Raw genomic sequence first — 16653 nt, forward strand, 5'->3', positions numbered from 1 at the left:
GCTTAAGAGGAGTAACTCATCAATATTTATTCAGCTTACTTACCGTCTCTGCTAAGGCAACCTATACAAATGGTCAGCAAGAAGTAGAAATGATTTCTGACCTGTTCAATGTTGTATCCACTGAGAAGAGAAGCACCATATCCCCCGACAAATGTCATTCCAGGGAGGAGATAAAGATAATTATATTCAGGTGGATCTGTTGGTCGCTTGAACATATCCAACATTCGTTGGGTAATTAAGAAGCCACCTAAAGGGAAAAAAGAAATGCAAATTACAGAATGAAAACAAAGAAACAGATGGAGGCAAAGATTTAATATGTGCTGGGGTGGAACCCTGGGATCTGTTTGCAAAGCTCAGCCCTCAAATACATAAAATAAGAATTGATTAAAGTGGTCCTGAGAAGGTGCAGAGAGTATTTCCCTCACCACTGACCACATATCAGGGCTTTGTGAGAAGTGCTATGTGAGGGCCTTGGAGAGGACAGTGATGACTGGTGGCTACGATGCCACTGGGGCAGTGAAAGCAGCTTGGACTGTTCCTTGACAGTTCAGACTAAATCCCAGAGTGGATTCACTGCCCCACTGACATTGGAGCCACTGGGAGAGGGGAGTGTGCAGGCCAAAGTCAAGGCCCAAGGCAGCAAACAAAATCAGAGGCACCAGAGGCAGGTACAAAGGCAGATATCCAGGTTCCAAAAGGTGGTAGTCTAGGGGAAGGAAGGAGAGGGAAGCATCTGTGTGACTATTTGTTGTGATTAGGGATGGGCAAATCAGGTCAGTTTTTGGTTTCTCTTCTCTTTGCAATTTTCCAGTCTTAAGTTCAATTCTCCACATTTCTACATTAGTTTGGATTTTAAAAGTCCTCATAAAAACTCATCAGCATTTTAGTGTGAATTTCTCCTAGTATATACATTTTTGTATGCAATTTTGCCTACTATACACAATTTTGCAAAGCAATTTTCCCCAACATAATGCATTTTATTATTGCTGTTTCACTAGTATAGGCACTTTTATGGATACTTTACCCTAGTATATGTGTTTCTGTACACATTGCATGGGTGGAGAACCGCATTGCAAAATTCAGAGAAGTGCAAATTTTGAAGGATGTTTTGGTTCCCATATTGTTTCAGAAAGTGTAAATTAGGTAGGTTCACCTTTCAATGTGAACTGAATCAAATGTCTCCCCCATCCCTAGTTAGCATAAATTTACTCAGACTGACTGCGGCATATTTCTAGTTATTTAATATATTATTGTTGATTTTTTACTGCCAGGTAGGGGGACAGATGCTTGCGGGATTTTCTGCCTCAGGTGCCAAAATAACTGGGTATCATGCATTTTGATGAGGAGTATGCAGGTCCTATTTGTTGCTCTGCCTCAGGTAGCAAAGAATTTTGGGTCAGCCTGAAAGCAGGATATAAATGCGTTAAACAAACAGTGAACTGTTTACATTAGTACATTTGTACCTGCGATATTGACAGATGAAACAAATGCAGCCAGTAAAGCTAATGTCTGTGGTATGCTAGAAGGAAAGTAAGATCCCCCCATCAACACCAAACCGCCAACAGCAGTAAGTCCTAAAGAAAAGACACAATAGGTTTAGACTTTATAACTTTCTCAAAATCTTTAAATTGTATAGCATATGTTTCCTGTTGTGGTTGAATATGGTTGATTACTCAAAATGTCAACATCTTTCTGCTCATCTTCTGAGCAAGTTGACTAAAAAAGCACTTCAGGGTCAGGGATATAAGCTTTTACTTTCATAGTGAAAAGATGTCAGATCAGGGGCATCACTAGGGTAGTGCGGCAGGTGTGGGCCGCACCGGGTGATACCACCAGACGGGGGTGACACCCAGAGCTGCCCCCCCAGGCACCACCCAGGCACCAACGAGAGTCTTCGCGTGGCCTGCTGGCTGCCTTCCTTGGCTGTTAGAAGATGGAAGCGGCGGCAGACAACGAGGCGACGGCGTGCTCCCGGGCCCTGTCGTTCGGCTACGCGCTCCTAGAGAGTCTGAGAGAGAAGGTGCTGCGGGCCGCACTGGGTGACACCAACCCTAGTGACGCCACTGTGTCAGATCCTGCCAAGCTACAAAATTGCTAAATTCTTAAGAACATAAGGAGAGCCTGTTGGATCAGGCCAATGGCCCATCTAGTTCAGCATTCTGTTTTCACAGTGGCCAGCCAGATGCCTATGGGAAGCCCATAAGCGGGTGTCGAGTGCAAGACTTTTCTCCTCTCCTGCCGTTTCCAACAACTGGTATTCAGAAGCATACTGCCTCCAACCATGGAAGTATAGCCATCATGGCTAGTCACCAATGATAGCCTTATTCACAATGCCAATTTGTTAATTATCATCAGACATTGCTCACCAAGCATTGTTTTTTTACACAGAAATAAAACTGCAAAGATTGCAATGCTACTATCACAGATTAGTATCGGATTCACCCAGTCTTGCAGCACTTGCACTGGCAACCAGTTTGCTTCCTGTCATAATTCAATTTCTGGACCTCAAGGAGACTGCTATGTGGAAGTGAAAAGACAAGTCTATTTTAGACAGCCTGCAGTATCAAGTGGTACAACTTGATACCATTGCAGAGAAGGCCCTATCATGCATTAGTAGGGTCTCCCCTGAAGATTTTAACACATGGGCAGAACGGTATGGGAGGAGCTGCTTTCAAGCAGGAACTGTTTTCAAGCAGTATTTAGGACATGTGTACGTAACCTGATGGGCATTATTGGCTTTCCACAGAAAAATTAAACCAAACTTGGATTGACAACTTTATTTTTATCAGTGTAATATGTGGATGATCAGTTCCTAAAGGTTCTGATGAAATCATATATCATGTTGTTCTCACATGATGGTTGCACTTGATAATTTGGGCCAATGAGCAATCTTTGGGGACCTTTGTTGTTGTATTAGGCAATTTCCCAGCAATGAGAGAAAATCTGGAAGACAATCCACCTTGGGCTGCCACCTCTTTTGGGATAGCCATGACTGAAATCTGAATCTGAGTTGAGATGGCTCCTAACTAAATGTATATTGAATTCCTTACATTTGATGTAGGCGAAGGGACTGGGCCTCAGTATGGTGTGGCTGATATTGCCCAGACAGATGCCCGAAGGTGGAAAACCTGGTACATTTTCTAATGGAATGTTCCTTGTATTCAAATCTCAGGACTTGATATCTTAACTGTAGGGATCAGTAACTATCCCTATTTAAGTACAACTTTTTTACTATTGGCCAGTGCAGATTACTTCTCATCATACAGGAGAACCAAATTTGCCAAACAATCTCTAGCAAAGTGGCAGGTTTTTTTACTGTTTTAGGAGATAATATATGTTAACGCATGACACTGAGTCCTTGTAAAGAAATATTTTAAACAGTGTTCTTATTGTTATTTTATTATGTGTGTATTAGGGATGGAAAGATCTGTATAAGTGAGCTTGCTCTATAGAGATTACAACACCAAACACACACACTTACACACAGAGAGAGAAAATGTACAAGACCCTAGACTTACCAGAAATGGCATTTGTTACTGACATTAGAGGTGAGTGGAGCGCAGGTGTGACACCCCAAACAGTATGGTAGCCAACAATTCCAGCAAGGCCAAAGGTGGTCACCATTTGTGTAAAAGCAGCATTCGGAGAAACAAGGCCCAGCCCTAAAACCGTTGTCAGGCCTAAACAGAAAGAGAAGGCCTCAGAAGAATAAAAAATGGCATCTTTTCCTTTAACATAATCCCAGACCAACAGCCCACACCTCTTTCCATTGACATTTTGACCTTGACAATAATAAGAATGGGAGTAGGAGCAGAAGCAAGTGTCTGAGATAGGATTTGACAGGCATAACTTGCATTCCCTTTTTTTTTGCCAGAAATGGAGACCTGCCTAGGGCAGAATTCATTTAGCCAAGTTGCCTGTTCCAGGACACTTTGGCATCCAGACACAGAAATGCCAACAAATAAAATATTCGAGATGTGAAATATTTTGTTTGAACAAATCATCAAGAGCACATGAAAAACATAACCAATTCCCCACTGGCTCCTTTACTTGTTTCACAAGAAAAGCTTCTGTTGTAATATCTGAAAATGGTTAAAACAGGCAGACCACACAAGCATTCCAGCAGTATGTAATGAGAGAAACTGTGATGACCCTTCTCTTCAGCTCTATATTATCCTTTGCTGATGACGGGAACTAAAGCTGGCTTACCAACCAATTGCCTGTTTTCCAATTCTAAGTGAACAGTCTGGTTAGCTTATAGCAGCAGAGGACAAAGAAGACTGGGGAAGGGCCATAGCTCAGTGGTAGAGCACCCGCTTCACATGTAGAAGGTCGCAGGTTCAATCCATGGCATCACCAGGTAGGGCTTGGGAGTGTCTCCTGTCTGAAACCCTGGAGAGCCATTGGCAGTCAATGTAGATAATACTTAGCCAGACATATCAGTGGTCTGATTCAGTATAAGGCAGCTTCGTATCTTTCTATGTTCTAAGCCATGTGGCATCTTACTTAGGGCCAGTTTATCCAAACACTGGACAAAATGGTAAAGCTTTTTGGAGACTGCACCACTCACTGCAAACAGGGAGATGGCATATTTGAATGCTGTCGATTAAAATGCTCCCTGCAATCTTGAAAGCGGCACCTCTGGAAGATGGCTAGGCTGAACTCTTCTTCTTCACTTATTATTTTTCTGTGTTGATCAACATGCTTTTTTCTCTACTTGGGCAATACTGGAAAACATACACATGCAGCCTGACACTTTACCACTTGGTTCTTCTGAATGGAAAAGCTCACTGTTGGGCAGGAGAATTCACAGGCAAAAGGTGTGAAATGCAGCAAGAAGGTGGCAGTTATTTAAAAGCCAGCTTTGTTTACTTATTTTCTTTCATCTATACCCCGCCTTTCTTCCTTCATGGAGCCCAAGGTGGTGTACGTGTAGTGCCCAGGTGGTTACCACCTATCCAGGCATTGACCAGGCCCAGACCAGCTTAAATTCAGCAAGGTGGTGGCTTTATGTGCCTTCAGACCATACCCTAATTCTCACCTGTATGTGTATCTATATATAGACAGGGGCAGAGAGAGATACACAAATGTACATATACACTTAGAACCTGACTCCATTTAAAAGCTTTGAGGGGAAAGGAGGTAATGTGAAACAAGTTCAATGTGTGGCGCATCATTCTCGCATGCAGTTCATAATTTCAGACAAGTGAGACGCTGACATGTGGGAACTACTTCAAAGCCAGGAAAGACCCTGTAACCTGGCAGTGTGCATAGCATGCCATAGCAAAAGAATAATCCATTTCTGGTCGGACTCTATTGCCAGTCTTTATTTATTGACTGGCATCTTTGAATAGGGCAGGGAAGTGGATACAAATGGTATAAGGGCTAAGTTAATTTTTTGTAAAGGTTTTATTATATACAGTATATCTACTTTTCCCTACGTTGCTGGCCACCCCAGCTGATGAAAGGAGTTGAACATCAAACCAAACAGAGTACTGATTTTATCAACCTGCTGTAACAGCCCTGGTGCCCAGAGAACCTAAAGATCACCCCTGTGCTTAAGAACTGGGCCACCAATTTCCACCACTGGGACACCAACATAGCTCTCTCTGTGTGCAGGAATATAATGTTTTTATTTGTTTTAACTGGCCTAGGTTCTTAAATTATTGTTAGTGCTGCTGCCACTATAATGTTTTTAATTGTGCTTTTATGCTGTGTAAGCAACTCTGAATGGGATATGCCCAAAAAAGGCAGCCTATAAATAAATATCTGCCTCTGCTGTTATTTAAACCCCGCTTCACACATATTTCAGACTATATTGTTGCTGTTGCCATTCACTTCCCCCTATCTGTTTGGAAGGAGCAAAACATGCCAGGTTTGCTTTTAAGAAAAACCAGCTGTGTAAAACCCTGTATGCAGACCCCAAACTATATGAAAGCACCTATGGAAGCGAAAGCAGCCGTGTCGGTTGGAAAATGTATAAAGAGTGGATCTTAGAGCAGTATTCAACTAACTTGGTCTGTCGGCACAAGGATTTCTGCTTATGCAACAGAATCCACCTCCCATGGAAGCGCCATAGTTTGGTGGTAGAGCATCTGCCTTGCATACAGAAAGTCTCAAGCTCATCCCCTGGTATCTCCATATAAGGCTGGGAGGGACCCTCTGCCTGAAACCGTGGAGAGCCACTGCCAGTCAGTGAAGGCAATACTGAGCTTCATGTGGCTTGCTCTCCCTATCATCTTTCAAGTTCACACTTCACTACAACAGAGTCCCTAGGTGCCAATCAGCATGAAGAGGGAGGCTGTGCATTGGCTACTGAGAAGAGTCTTCTCAGTGGCTGACTTACCTCCTTTCACTCTGATTGGCTCCAACCAGCACAAAACGACAAGGTCTCTTCTTAGCGGCTAACAAACTCCCTTTTTATGCTGAATGGCTCATACTTCGGGACCTGGTTGGGACCCTGCTCCTAAAAAAGGAACAAATCCACAACCCCCCACAACACCAGATGTCTTGAGCTGCAGAAGCAGAAATTCTTGAGCTGATGGGAAAGAGTTGGATACTGCCCTTAGTATTTTATTTTAGTTTTAATCCAACATGCACTGGGACTTGAACTCTTAATCCAGTATGTATATATTCTCGCAGTAAGATCTTTTCATACAAAATCCAAGGCACTGTTCTTCAACCTTGGGTCCCCAGATGTTGATGGACTACAATTCCCATCATCCCTGACCATTGACCATGCTGTCTGGGCATGACGGAAGTTGTTGTCCAACAATATCTGGGGACCCAAGGTTGAAGAACAGTGATCTAAGGCATTTAGACTACTGTCACAGCTGTAAGAAAGGACAATGCAACATTATGCCAGCATGGCAAATTTTGCACTGTGTATGGTTATGTTTCACACCCAAGTAACAAATTATTAATGAGGAGGAGGTATCAGCCATACAAACGTCTGTGAGGGTCTAACAGTTCAATCTAATGCATGTTCACTCAGAAGTAAGTCCCATCATTTTCAACCCGCCTTACTTCCTAGCAGGAACAGCCAGAAGAGAGTGGCATTGCCACGGTCCTGGCCTTTCCACAGCAGCATTGCTGCCACCGGAATGGAGCAGGCCAGAGGTGAGGTCACAGCAGCATGGGCACACTGATAGTGTCACCAGATTGGCTTTGCCAGTGCCCCTACCCTGCCGATATGCAGGACCACCATCCCATTGATGACTCTGCTGCCTAGTAAGTGTGTGGTGGGATTCTGCTGTGTAACTTTTACATAAGCACTATGTCCATAAAGTTGCTATCAGGACCAGACCAAGAATTTTTGCTGCCTGAGGGGGAGCAGCAAATGGCACCCCACCCTCCCTCAGTCAAGGTGCGTGTTACCCAAGGCCTATCTGCACCTGAGATAGAAAATACAATCCCCTCCGCAACAGTAAAGCCACAATAATAAGAAAGTAAATAAATAATTTGCTCCCATTCCGTGCCATCTTGCTGCAGTTGCCTGAGCCAGCTGCTTCACTCTGCGCTTTGGATTAATAATGTAAAATCTGGGAAATGATCTGCTCCTTTGGGCCTACCAATGTAAACCTCATGCAAATATTATGTCCAATGTTTCGGTGCCTGGTGGGTCCATCAATGTTGCAGATGTACCCGGTGGAACCCTGCTTTTCCAGGATGTGCAACCCCCGAGTCATACAACTTCATCCAAACCAGCCATACCCTATGGTTTCATTTTTGTTCTCGATTTGCTGAACTTTTAAAAAATGCACATTTCTTTGAGCTTTGGAAAAGCGTGTTATACTTTTTTTAAAAAAAAGTTGAAATACCTGTTGTATAAACTCCAGCTGAGGTCATCGTTCTTCTAAATGGTGAGATGGAAGCTTGTTTTTCTGCTTCTACTTCTTGGACAGTTTTCTGTTTCGCTGGGGCAGCAGGTGGTGAAGTTTTAGGTAAAGGTGCTGGAAATATTTTTTTCCCTTCCTGTTGCAAGGGAAGATTCTCATTAGGCTGGAACCATAAGATAACATAGGGAAACTTGCATACCTTATTGCAGGGGATGCCAATGTTGGTGCCCTCCAGATGTTGGACTACAACTCCCATCATCCCAGAATACTGGCCTGCAGTCAGGGACGGATGGGAATTGTAAAGTCCAGAAACATCTGGAGGGCCCCATGTTAGCTGCTCTTGCCTTATTTCAAGGCACCTTCTTGTATATCAAGGTAGACAGATCATTTCTAGTATTAGCAGAAGAGTGATATTCAGGCAGAAGCATTTCCTTGTTTCTCCCACCATCCTATGATCGCACCAGAGAAACATCCTCCAGGCCCCTGTTACCCAAAGTTGCTTCAAGAATTCTACAAAGGTCATCCACCCACCACTTCGAACTGTCTGGCAAAATACATCTCCTCTTATTTCCAGGCCACGTTGAAACTAGAGCTAAGCAAACTCATCCGATCTCCCCATAGGTACTCAAAAGGACTCAGAAAATGAATCATTTGCAAAATAATCTTTACAAACGATTAATGCAATGCACAAATTTGCCTTGACAATTTTGAGACTTGATATGATTATGCTCTTGCTTGCCAGGATTTTGTCTTTGTTGTTTGCAACATTAAAAGCTGAGATCTCACACTATGCATCTGTTCTGTCCTGCAGATGGTTTGTGATCAAGAATAAAGCGTGTGCATGTGTGGGTAAACATATGTTTAATACTGTTAGAGCAGTAACCACAGCAGCATTGTTAGGGGGTGGCCTGGGTCTTTTGCATTGGACTCCAGATCTCCTGAGCCTTCCCCCCTTATTTTAAAAGATTTTTTTTTAATGTTGCTTACAGGGCAACCGATACAGTGTCAGCGTGAGACCCCAGCTTCTCATCACCTTAAATTTGTTCAGACACCTAAATCTGTATCTATAACATATGCTGGTCACTTGACCGTAATAAATCTAATCAATCTATCTATCTATACCAAAACAAAACAAAACGAAAACCCAGCATGATGGAAATTTGTGTCATGGGCCTCTGCTCAGAGTCTTTTAAGTACTTAGCAATGCCCCTGGCCTGACTGCAATCGTATCTCTCCTGGGGTGAGCTCTGACAAAGTAGTTCTGAATGGAAGGGGTTTCTCCCCAATGCAAATTGCAAACGCACCCCCCATCCAGATCAGGGGGCCTGCATGTCAATACATGAAAGAAAAGAACAAAAAAGCTTGCACTTATGAGCAAACTATGCAATTAACATCTCATGTAGCTTGGCCCTAAGTTGACGTTTTCGTCAAGCTATCCACCACAGCCCCAAAATCTTGCTCTAGGTTAGACAGCCATCATTCAAACATCACCACTGTATATGTAAAGTTATGATTTGGGGGAAAGGGCAATGTGCATCACTTTACATTTATTTCCACTGAACCCCATCTGCCATTTCGTTGCTTTAGAGACCAACGGAAAGCAGGCTGTGGAGAATCCCAATTGCTTAATACCCAGGACATCCATCTCCCCCTTCCATCCAGGCCAACTACCACCAGCCACCTTGCAAGAAGGAAAGGAGAGCGAGAAAGGCAGGCAAATAAGTGACCACAGCCTGATCCAGCTGGACTGCCCCCCCCCAGGGTCAACTACCACCAGTTGCCCTGTGGGAAAGAAAAGAGAGCAAGAAGGGCAGGTGAAGAAATCATGACAGCCTGCCTCAAATGGGCTGCTTCCCCCCATTCTCCCTCAAGGCCAATGGCCATCAACTGTCCTGTGGAAAGATCCTCGGAAAGTGACAGAGGCAGACAAAAGAAGATATCAGGTGTCTGCTGAACTGTCCTCTCCCCTTACAGGGCCGTCTGCCGCCAGCTGTCCCGTGGAAAGGATCCTTAAGACTTGCTATAAATTGAAATTGCTTAATTCTGATTGTGTGCTTTTAATGTGCACCGATGTTCCTTGTAAGCTGCCTTGCAACGATTTGTGTGCTGAAAAACAGTATATAAACAATTGTAATAATTAACTAAACACACCTCCCCTCAAAGCGTGGAGCACTTTTGTCACTATTTTTTTTTAAGGTTGTGAAGTGAAGGATGTGCCTATAAATAAATACATGCATGCATATGTAATGTGTTTAATGTTTAAAACACATTAAAGTGGACACAGGGATGGATGAGTGATGGATAATCCAGTATTGAAGCTTGATACAGCTGCAAAGCCAGACTCATGCCTCATGTGAAGAATCAGCTGTGACTGCTCTTAAAATGTCTTTATCCTGAGTTCCATTACATGCTTTTCCATACTTTGTTGAACTGTTAATTAAAGCATTTGGGGTGGGGTGGGGGTAGGAAAGAAACTCACCTTCATTACCATAGTCCCTCTAATTACATGATCGATAGTCCCATAACCAAAATCATCCTTTGGCTCAAAGTAAAAGTATTCTTTGTCGGGAGAAATCGCTTTTAATAATTTCAAGATGTTGTTTGAATAAAGGCTACTGGCCTGAGTAGCCATTCGGCTTGGCAAGTCTGTGTAACCAATATGTACCACGCCCTGTGGGGAACGAAACAAACATTTTCAAAGTTTTTCACATATTGTCTTGAAACTTTAATTGTGGATTTTCCACAGACCTGGTGCACCTTTGAGAACCAACAGTAAATCAAACCTTGTGCATGACTGCAGACTCTGGCACTTCCTTTTACAAGTTTCAGGGTTTCTTTTTAAATGAAGAGCTTGCGCCGATGCTTAAGGGGGGGGAGGCTTTACTTTTGATGGACAGCCAATGAGAGAACAAACTGGGAGGCCATTCGGGGAACCAGCAATACAGCCATATGGTGCTTATTTCAAGAATTAAGAAGCAAAATGCCTTTTAAAAATCTGAAAACACCTCTTGGTCATCTGATGCTATCATGGTTACATGATGTGCCTTGCAGATTAATTGCACTCCAATTAATCCTGAAAAACAAGGCATGGCTTTAGATAATCTGGTTTGCCGTATTTTGTAAACAAAGATACTTGGCGAGAAAGAAGGAATACATTTCCCCTTGCCATTGTTTCAAAAGAATAAAATAAAACCTAACCTTTCTAATCTCAGATTCTTCAGGGAGTGCACATGTTTTGATCTATAAATACATAGTAACTTTGCTTCTTTTTATTATTTTCACTAGCAGAGTGCCTGTTCTGTTGGGCAAAGTACTTTGGAGTGAAGGCCCATATATCGCGGGCAGGAGAGGGAGCGCCACACTAGCACAGTCATGTTGCTCTGCAGGCAGAGACCAGCAGGAGTCCAACAGAGGTCAGCAGCTCAGTGGAGGGAAACCTGCCGCCAATCCAACTGCCACCCCTTGGACCTCATGCAAAAGAGGTTTTAATTGCCCTGCCACTCATTGATTTTCATATGGTCCAGGGGTTGCAAATTCTATCAGCAGCAGCACTGCCTCCCTCCCACTGCTCCTGGGATCTCAGTGTCCTCATTAATTATGGTGCTCATCCTTCCCTCCTGGCTGTGTATAGGAAGAAGCAGGAGAAGCTAAGGAACTCTGAGATTTGTAGTTTTCGAAAGAGGATAACACACATCTATCTCTCAAGCTTCAGGTCTTAATGTTTCCTATACAAGAGCACCCTCTGATATGCCTTGAGCCAGCAATTCATGCTTCAGAATGTTGCTTGTTCTCGTCTAAACCACTTTTGATTGGCTCCAGGAAATCTTACAACATCTGGACACCCCATATGGATACAGGGATATAAGTTTCCATAAACATCCTAAATCATTATCTACAATTTAGCTCAGTTCCCCTTCCCCATGTTGATAGTGTTGCAGCTCAGGTCGGGCATCCTGGACTTCTGAGCCTGGGTATAGTGCCCCCCAGTAATGTTTGGGTCACCATGCCTGTGGGGTCCTTTGGGGAGCAATGTGCTCTGTACATAGAGGCCCCATGAGTGGGTAAATGGCAGGACAGCCAGTGGCTGGGGTGATGAGCTAGACTCACCCCTGCTGCAACACTTATCTCAAAATATAGCACTTCAGTTTCTCCACATGAGTGAATTGCAACCATTCACTTATATGGCAATAAGCAACAAGGTATGTCATTGGAGTATGGACAAAATCTGTCTATAGTCTTCCCAGTGCCAGGGCATTCAACAGATTCCCTCATCCCACCCCAAAGTTTCAAACTGCAGACCATGCTTGAAAAGACCTCCCCTTAAATATTAGGTAGGCACCGTCATCTTTTCGGCGCCTACTGAAGACCTTCCTCTTTCAAAAAGCCTTTTAAGTAGATATCTTATACCAGTCTGCATCTGTGCTGGAATTGCTTTTTAAGATGTTTATAAAGATTTTTTAATGATGTTTTGTTTTTAAGATGTTTTTAGCACATCATCTGTTTGCTGACCTGGGCTCCCTTTGGGAAGAAGGCTGGGATAAAAATTTATAAATAAATAAATATTCAATACCAATCTAGAGTCTAGCTCTTGCATCTCATCCTCTGTGAGATGCCAGTCACAGGCTTCTCCTCATGAACAAGAACAAGACAGAAAAGATTGCATTCAAACACGGCACCATTGGAAGAAGTCAGTGATTCTAAGCTCTTTGACTGTCTCACTTACAGCTAACGGTTGCCATCTACCAAGCACAGCATTCATGCAAAGCCTCCTAAGCATCAATGGAATGGTGAGGGAGTATTAGAGATGGGCAGATGTGTCCATTTTGATTTCTCGTTTCTCATTTTTTTAATTCAATTCTCCATATGTCCACATCAGTTTTCAATTTTTTTTAAAAAAAAGCATTTTAGTGTAAATTTCTCCTAATATACACATTTTTGCATGCAACTTTTCTTCATACTGTATAATACCATATAGTATGTTATTTTCATGAATACATGCATTTTTTATGCACACTTTATCCTAGTGTATGCATTTTTGTAGACATTTATTTGGCTGGAGAACTGCTCTGAAAAATTCAGAGAAGAGCAAATTTCAAACAATTGCTATTTGTTTTGGAAAGTGCTAATTAGGCAGGTTCACTTTTAGATGCAAACTAATAGATCCCCCCCACATCCCTAGGGAGTATCCACCACTGTGGGTACTTCAGAGATCTTTGATGCACCAGCCACTCATTTCGTTGCTCACCTTGGCAAACACCATGGGCTTTAGAACCTACAAATGACTCCATGTTCCTCCTCTATGACGAAGCCATAGTGACCCCTAGTGGCTTCAAACAACACTGGTGAAAACTCTGGGAAGAGGCAAGTAAGAAGAAATAACTAGAAAACCACTGACTTTCCAAGGATGCTGGGAGGACACAGTAACTTATTTACTTGCAAAAATACTCTCAAGTCCACCTTGTTGCAAAAACCATATTGAAGGTTGCATTCAACTAAGCCTTACTCAGTATAGACCCATTGAAATTAATGACTAAGTTCGTCATGTCTATTAACATCAGTGAGTCTACTCTGAATAGGACTAGCATTGAATACCATCTTCTATAACACTGTTCTTTAACCTTGGGTCCCTAGATGTTGTTGGATTACAACTCCCATCAACCTTGGCCATTGGCTAAGCTGGCTGGGGTTGATGGGAGTTTGTCTTCTGAGAACATCTGAGGACCCAAGGTTGAAGAACAGTGCTCTACAAGGAATACTGTTGAACTTTGCTCTAATAGGCAAAGTTGTTGAAAGTATTTTTTTTTTAACAAAAAGGAGATGCAGCACTCACTCATGGTATTAAAAATGTGATGAGATGGGAAGTGAACCAAGAAAGTCATAATACAGATGTGGAGACTCTGGAGTCCCCCATCAGCCTCAGCCAGCATGGCTAATGGTCAGGGATAATGGGAGCTGGAGTCCAACAACATCTAGAGGGCCACAATTTCCCCACCCCTGTCATAAAGCATCAGCATGACTTACGCAATGGAGGAGAGCACATGGTTCGGTGGTAGATCACTTGAGGTGCATGCCAAAGGTACTATGTTGAATCCTTAGCATCTCTAGTTAAAAGGATCTAAGCTGCCTTCTGATCTTGGACAGTAAACAGGAGTGAGCTAGGTGGACCAATATGACCAAACAGCTTCAAAGGGAAACAGTGGTCATTTTTACCCAGGCCCAAGTTAACTTCCTTGAAGGATTTCAGTGATTGCCATTGTTGGACAAAGCAAGTTCGAAGTACTAGCCTAGCAGCACAGTTCTTGTGTTCCCTTGGTATGTTCTTGAAGGGGTACAGTTACCCATTTATAAAGGGGCAGAGATTTCATTACCTGCCCCCAAGTCCTTAGGACTGTTGGTATATTACTGCAATTACTTACACCTATACATATTGCACAGATTATCAATGTCCATTCCCCTGACCTCTCTGGGAGACAGAGCAATCTTGATTGAAAAATATGGAAGCAAACACATTCAAGATCCTCAAGGGCAACAACATACAGATGAAAGAACATCCAATCACCTTTGCGTCTGGCACACTTTACTGGTTCTACAGGATACAATTGCTGGAGGGGCTGTGGGAGTAGAGGTTCATATATGCCTAAGTGCGTAGATTGTCCCCGAATTGCATGGTTCTGGTCAGTTGTTTTTACAGAAATCAATGTTATCACAAATCAGAATACAAACTCTGCTCCACAATTGGCCCTTCTTAATATATTGATTGAGTGATTGATTGATTTGATTTATATCCTGCCCTTTCTCCCAGTAGGAGCCCATGGTGGCAATGGGAGGGAATATATGGGAGGGAGGGAATGAAGACTTAACATGTAAGTCTTTGATTTCCTTCATGCTTGTAGTGGCTAGGATGGAGATAGCCAGGGGGTGGAAATCTGTGGATACTCTATTATTATTATTATTATTATTATTATTATTATTATTATTATTATTATTATAGGGCAGCAACTCTTCACACATGAGGTATGGCTAAGCAGACTATGGAGAATCGCCATGTCAGGAAAGCTCTTTTCCATTAAACCTAGCAAAAGGAAAGGCTAAGCCACTGGATTTCTCTTCAGCTTGGCGTCCATTTATGGGCTATGTTACATTACACAGACAATCCTTGGAAATGATCCAAGCTATGGGATAAACTTTAATTCTCCCTCTGGAGTTGGATATGATAATTTTACTCTTTCAGTTTTGAATACTCCATACATTTCACATAAGACTGTCAACAGAGAACCCTGGATGGGAGGAGGGCGGGAAGTCACTAACCTCACTTATTTTTGCCATACTTGTAGTGGTTTGAAATTATATATATCAATTGTTGGGGGAGGGGTTTCTTTTTGATTTGTTAGCTGCGACAATTCCAAAAGAAAAAACATACTACAAAAAAAAAAGATAACAGAAAGAACAGCTAATCAAGATGTGCTCAGGATGCCACTAAATGTGTTTAAGCTGCAGTTATTCTTTCCTGTAAATTATGGGTTGCATCCAGAGATAGGTGAATGGAACTTTGCTCCGCAATGGGACTTTTCTGGCTCCTCCCCAATGCTACAGACCCTGCGCTCCCAAAACACCAACATAGGAAGCTGCCTTCTCCTGAGTCAAACCGTTGGTCCATCTACACCAATACTGTTTACACTGACTGGCAGCAGTTCTCCAGGGTTTCAGGCCAGGAATCTCTCCCAGCTCTACCTGGAGATTCCTAGGATTGAACCTAGGACCTTCCGCATGTAAAGCAGATGCTCCATCACTGAGCTAGTCCCTTCCCAGAGACAGATGCTCTGGAACAGCAGGTGATGGAGCACTGGGGGCTGCGGGCAGGGATGGAAGGATCGGTCAGTTTTGGTTCTCTCCATTTCTCAGTTTTCCATCCTTAAATTTAGTTCTCCACATTTATGCAGCAATTTGTGATTTATTTATTTTTTAACCAAAAAAAACCCTCATGAAAATTCTCCAGCATTTTAGTGAGAATTTATCCTGGTAAACACATTTTTGTATGTAGTTTTGACTAATGTATACATTTTTGCAAGCACATTTTTCTAATATAATGCCTTTTTGTATGTTATTGTCACTAATATATTCATTTCTATGCATACTTTCCCCTAATATACGCATTTTTGCCAACACTGCTTAGGTGCAAAACTGCATTGCAAAAAAAGGGGGGGGGGCAATGTTATTTTCAGTTTTACCAACATACCACTTCATAAGACAGTGCAGAACAGGCTATTAATAGTGCCCTTATTAAGAGTGATGCCCTGTTTATGGAGCTCCCTCTCCAAGAAATTTGCCTGGCACCATCTATATTTTCATCACCACGTGAAGTCATTTTTATTTCTCCAGGCTTTTTAATGTATTACTGTTTCAATATGCTGCAATTTGTTATATTTTAGCTTGATTTTTTCATTTTATCTAATTTTTGCAAACAGCACTGGAAGCAACTTTAAAGGGATATACAACACAAAGAATTCCTATATGCACATTATGCCGGGCTGGGAGGGGGCGGTGGAGGGGGAGACAGCTCTGTATATCTGAGCATAGCCAGGATTTCTGTTTTGCAAAGCACATTTGCTTTGAAATCTGCAAAGGAACTCTGCTAACCTGTATGGTGCTATTGTAGCATAGAGAGATGCCAGCAATGGCCTTTTTTTATGAGTAAGGAACAAAATCAAATAAATTGCAAAGCCAGTTTCCCTTTTCAAATTGGACTCTGGATAGCTCCAATGTCTTGTTAATAAAACCCTAGAGATTAATTCTGAAGGGCCATTGCAGATATAGC

The 16653-nt window shown here is 42.6% G+C and overlaps 1 protein-coding gene across 1 annotated transcript in view; it reads right to left on the reverse strand.

The window, feature by feature from the left end:
• Positions 1 to 16653, reverse strand: part of LOC133369969 (NAD(P) transhydrogenase, mitochondrial-like) — an 86298-nt gene that overhangs the window by 28638 nt on the left and 41007 nt on the right. The window contains exons 9-13 of the mRNA XM_061595819.1: positions 10318 to 10509; positions 7821 to 7974; positions 3519 to 3680; positions 1464 to 1574; positions 102 to 247 (exon numbers count right to left, since the gene is read on the reverse strand). Of these exons, the coding sequence (XP_061451803.1) occupies positions 102 to 247; positions 1464 to 1574; positions 3519 to 3680; positions 7821 to 7974; positions 10318 to 10509 (765 nt within the window). The remainder of the gene's footprint in view (positions 1 to 101; positions 248 to 1463; positions 1575 to 3518; positions 3681 to 7820; positions 7975 to 10317; positions 10510 to 16653) is intronic.

Source organism: Rhineura floridana, chromosome 14, assembly GCF_030035675.1.
Source record: "Rhineura floridana isolate rRhiFlo1 chromosome 14, rRhiFlo1.hap2, whole genome shotgun sequence".
Taxonomy (NCBI): domain Eukaryota; kingdom Metazoa; phylum Chordata; class Lepidosauria; order Squamata; family Rhineuridae; genus Rhineura; species Rhineura floridana.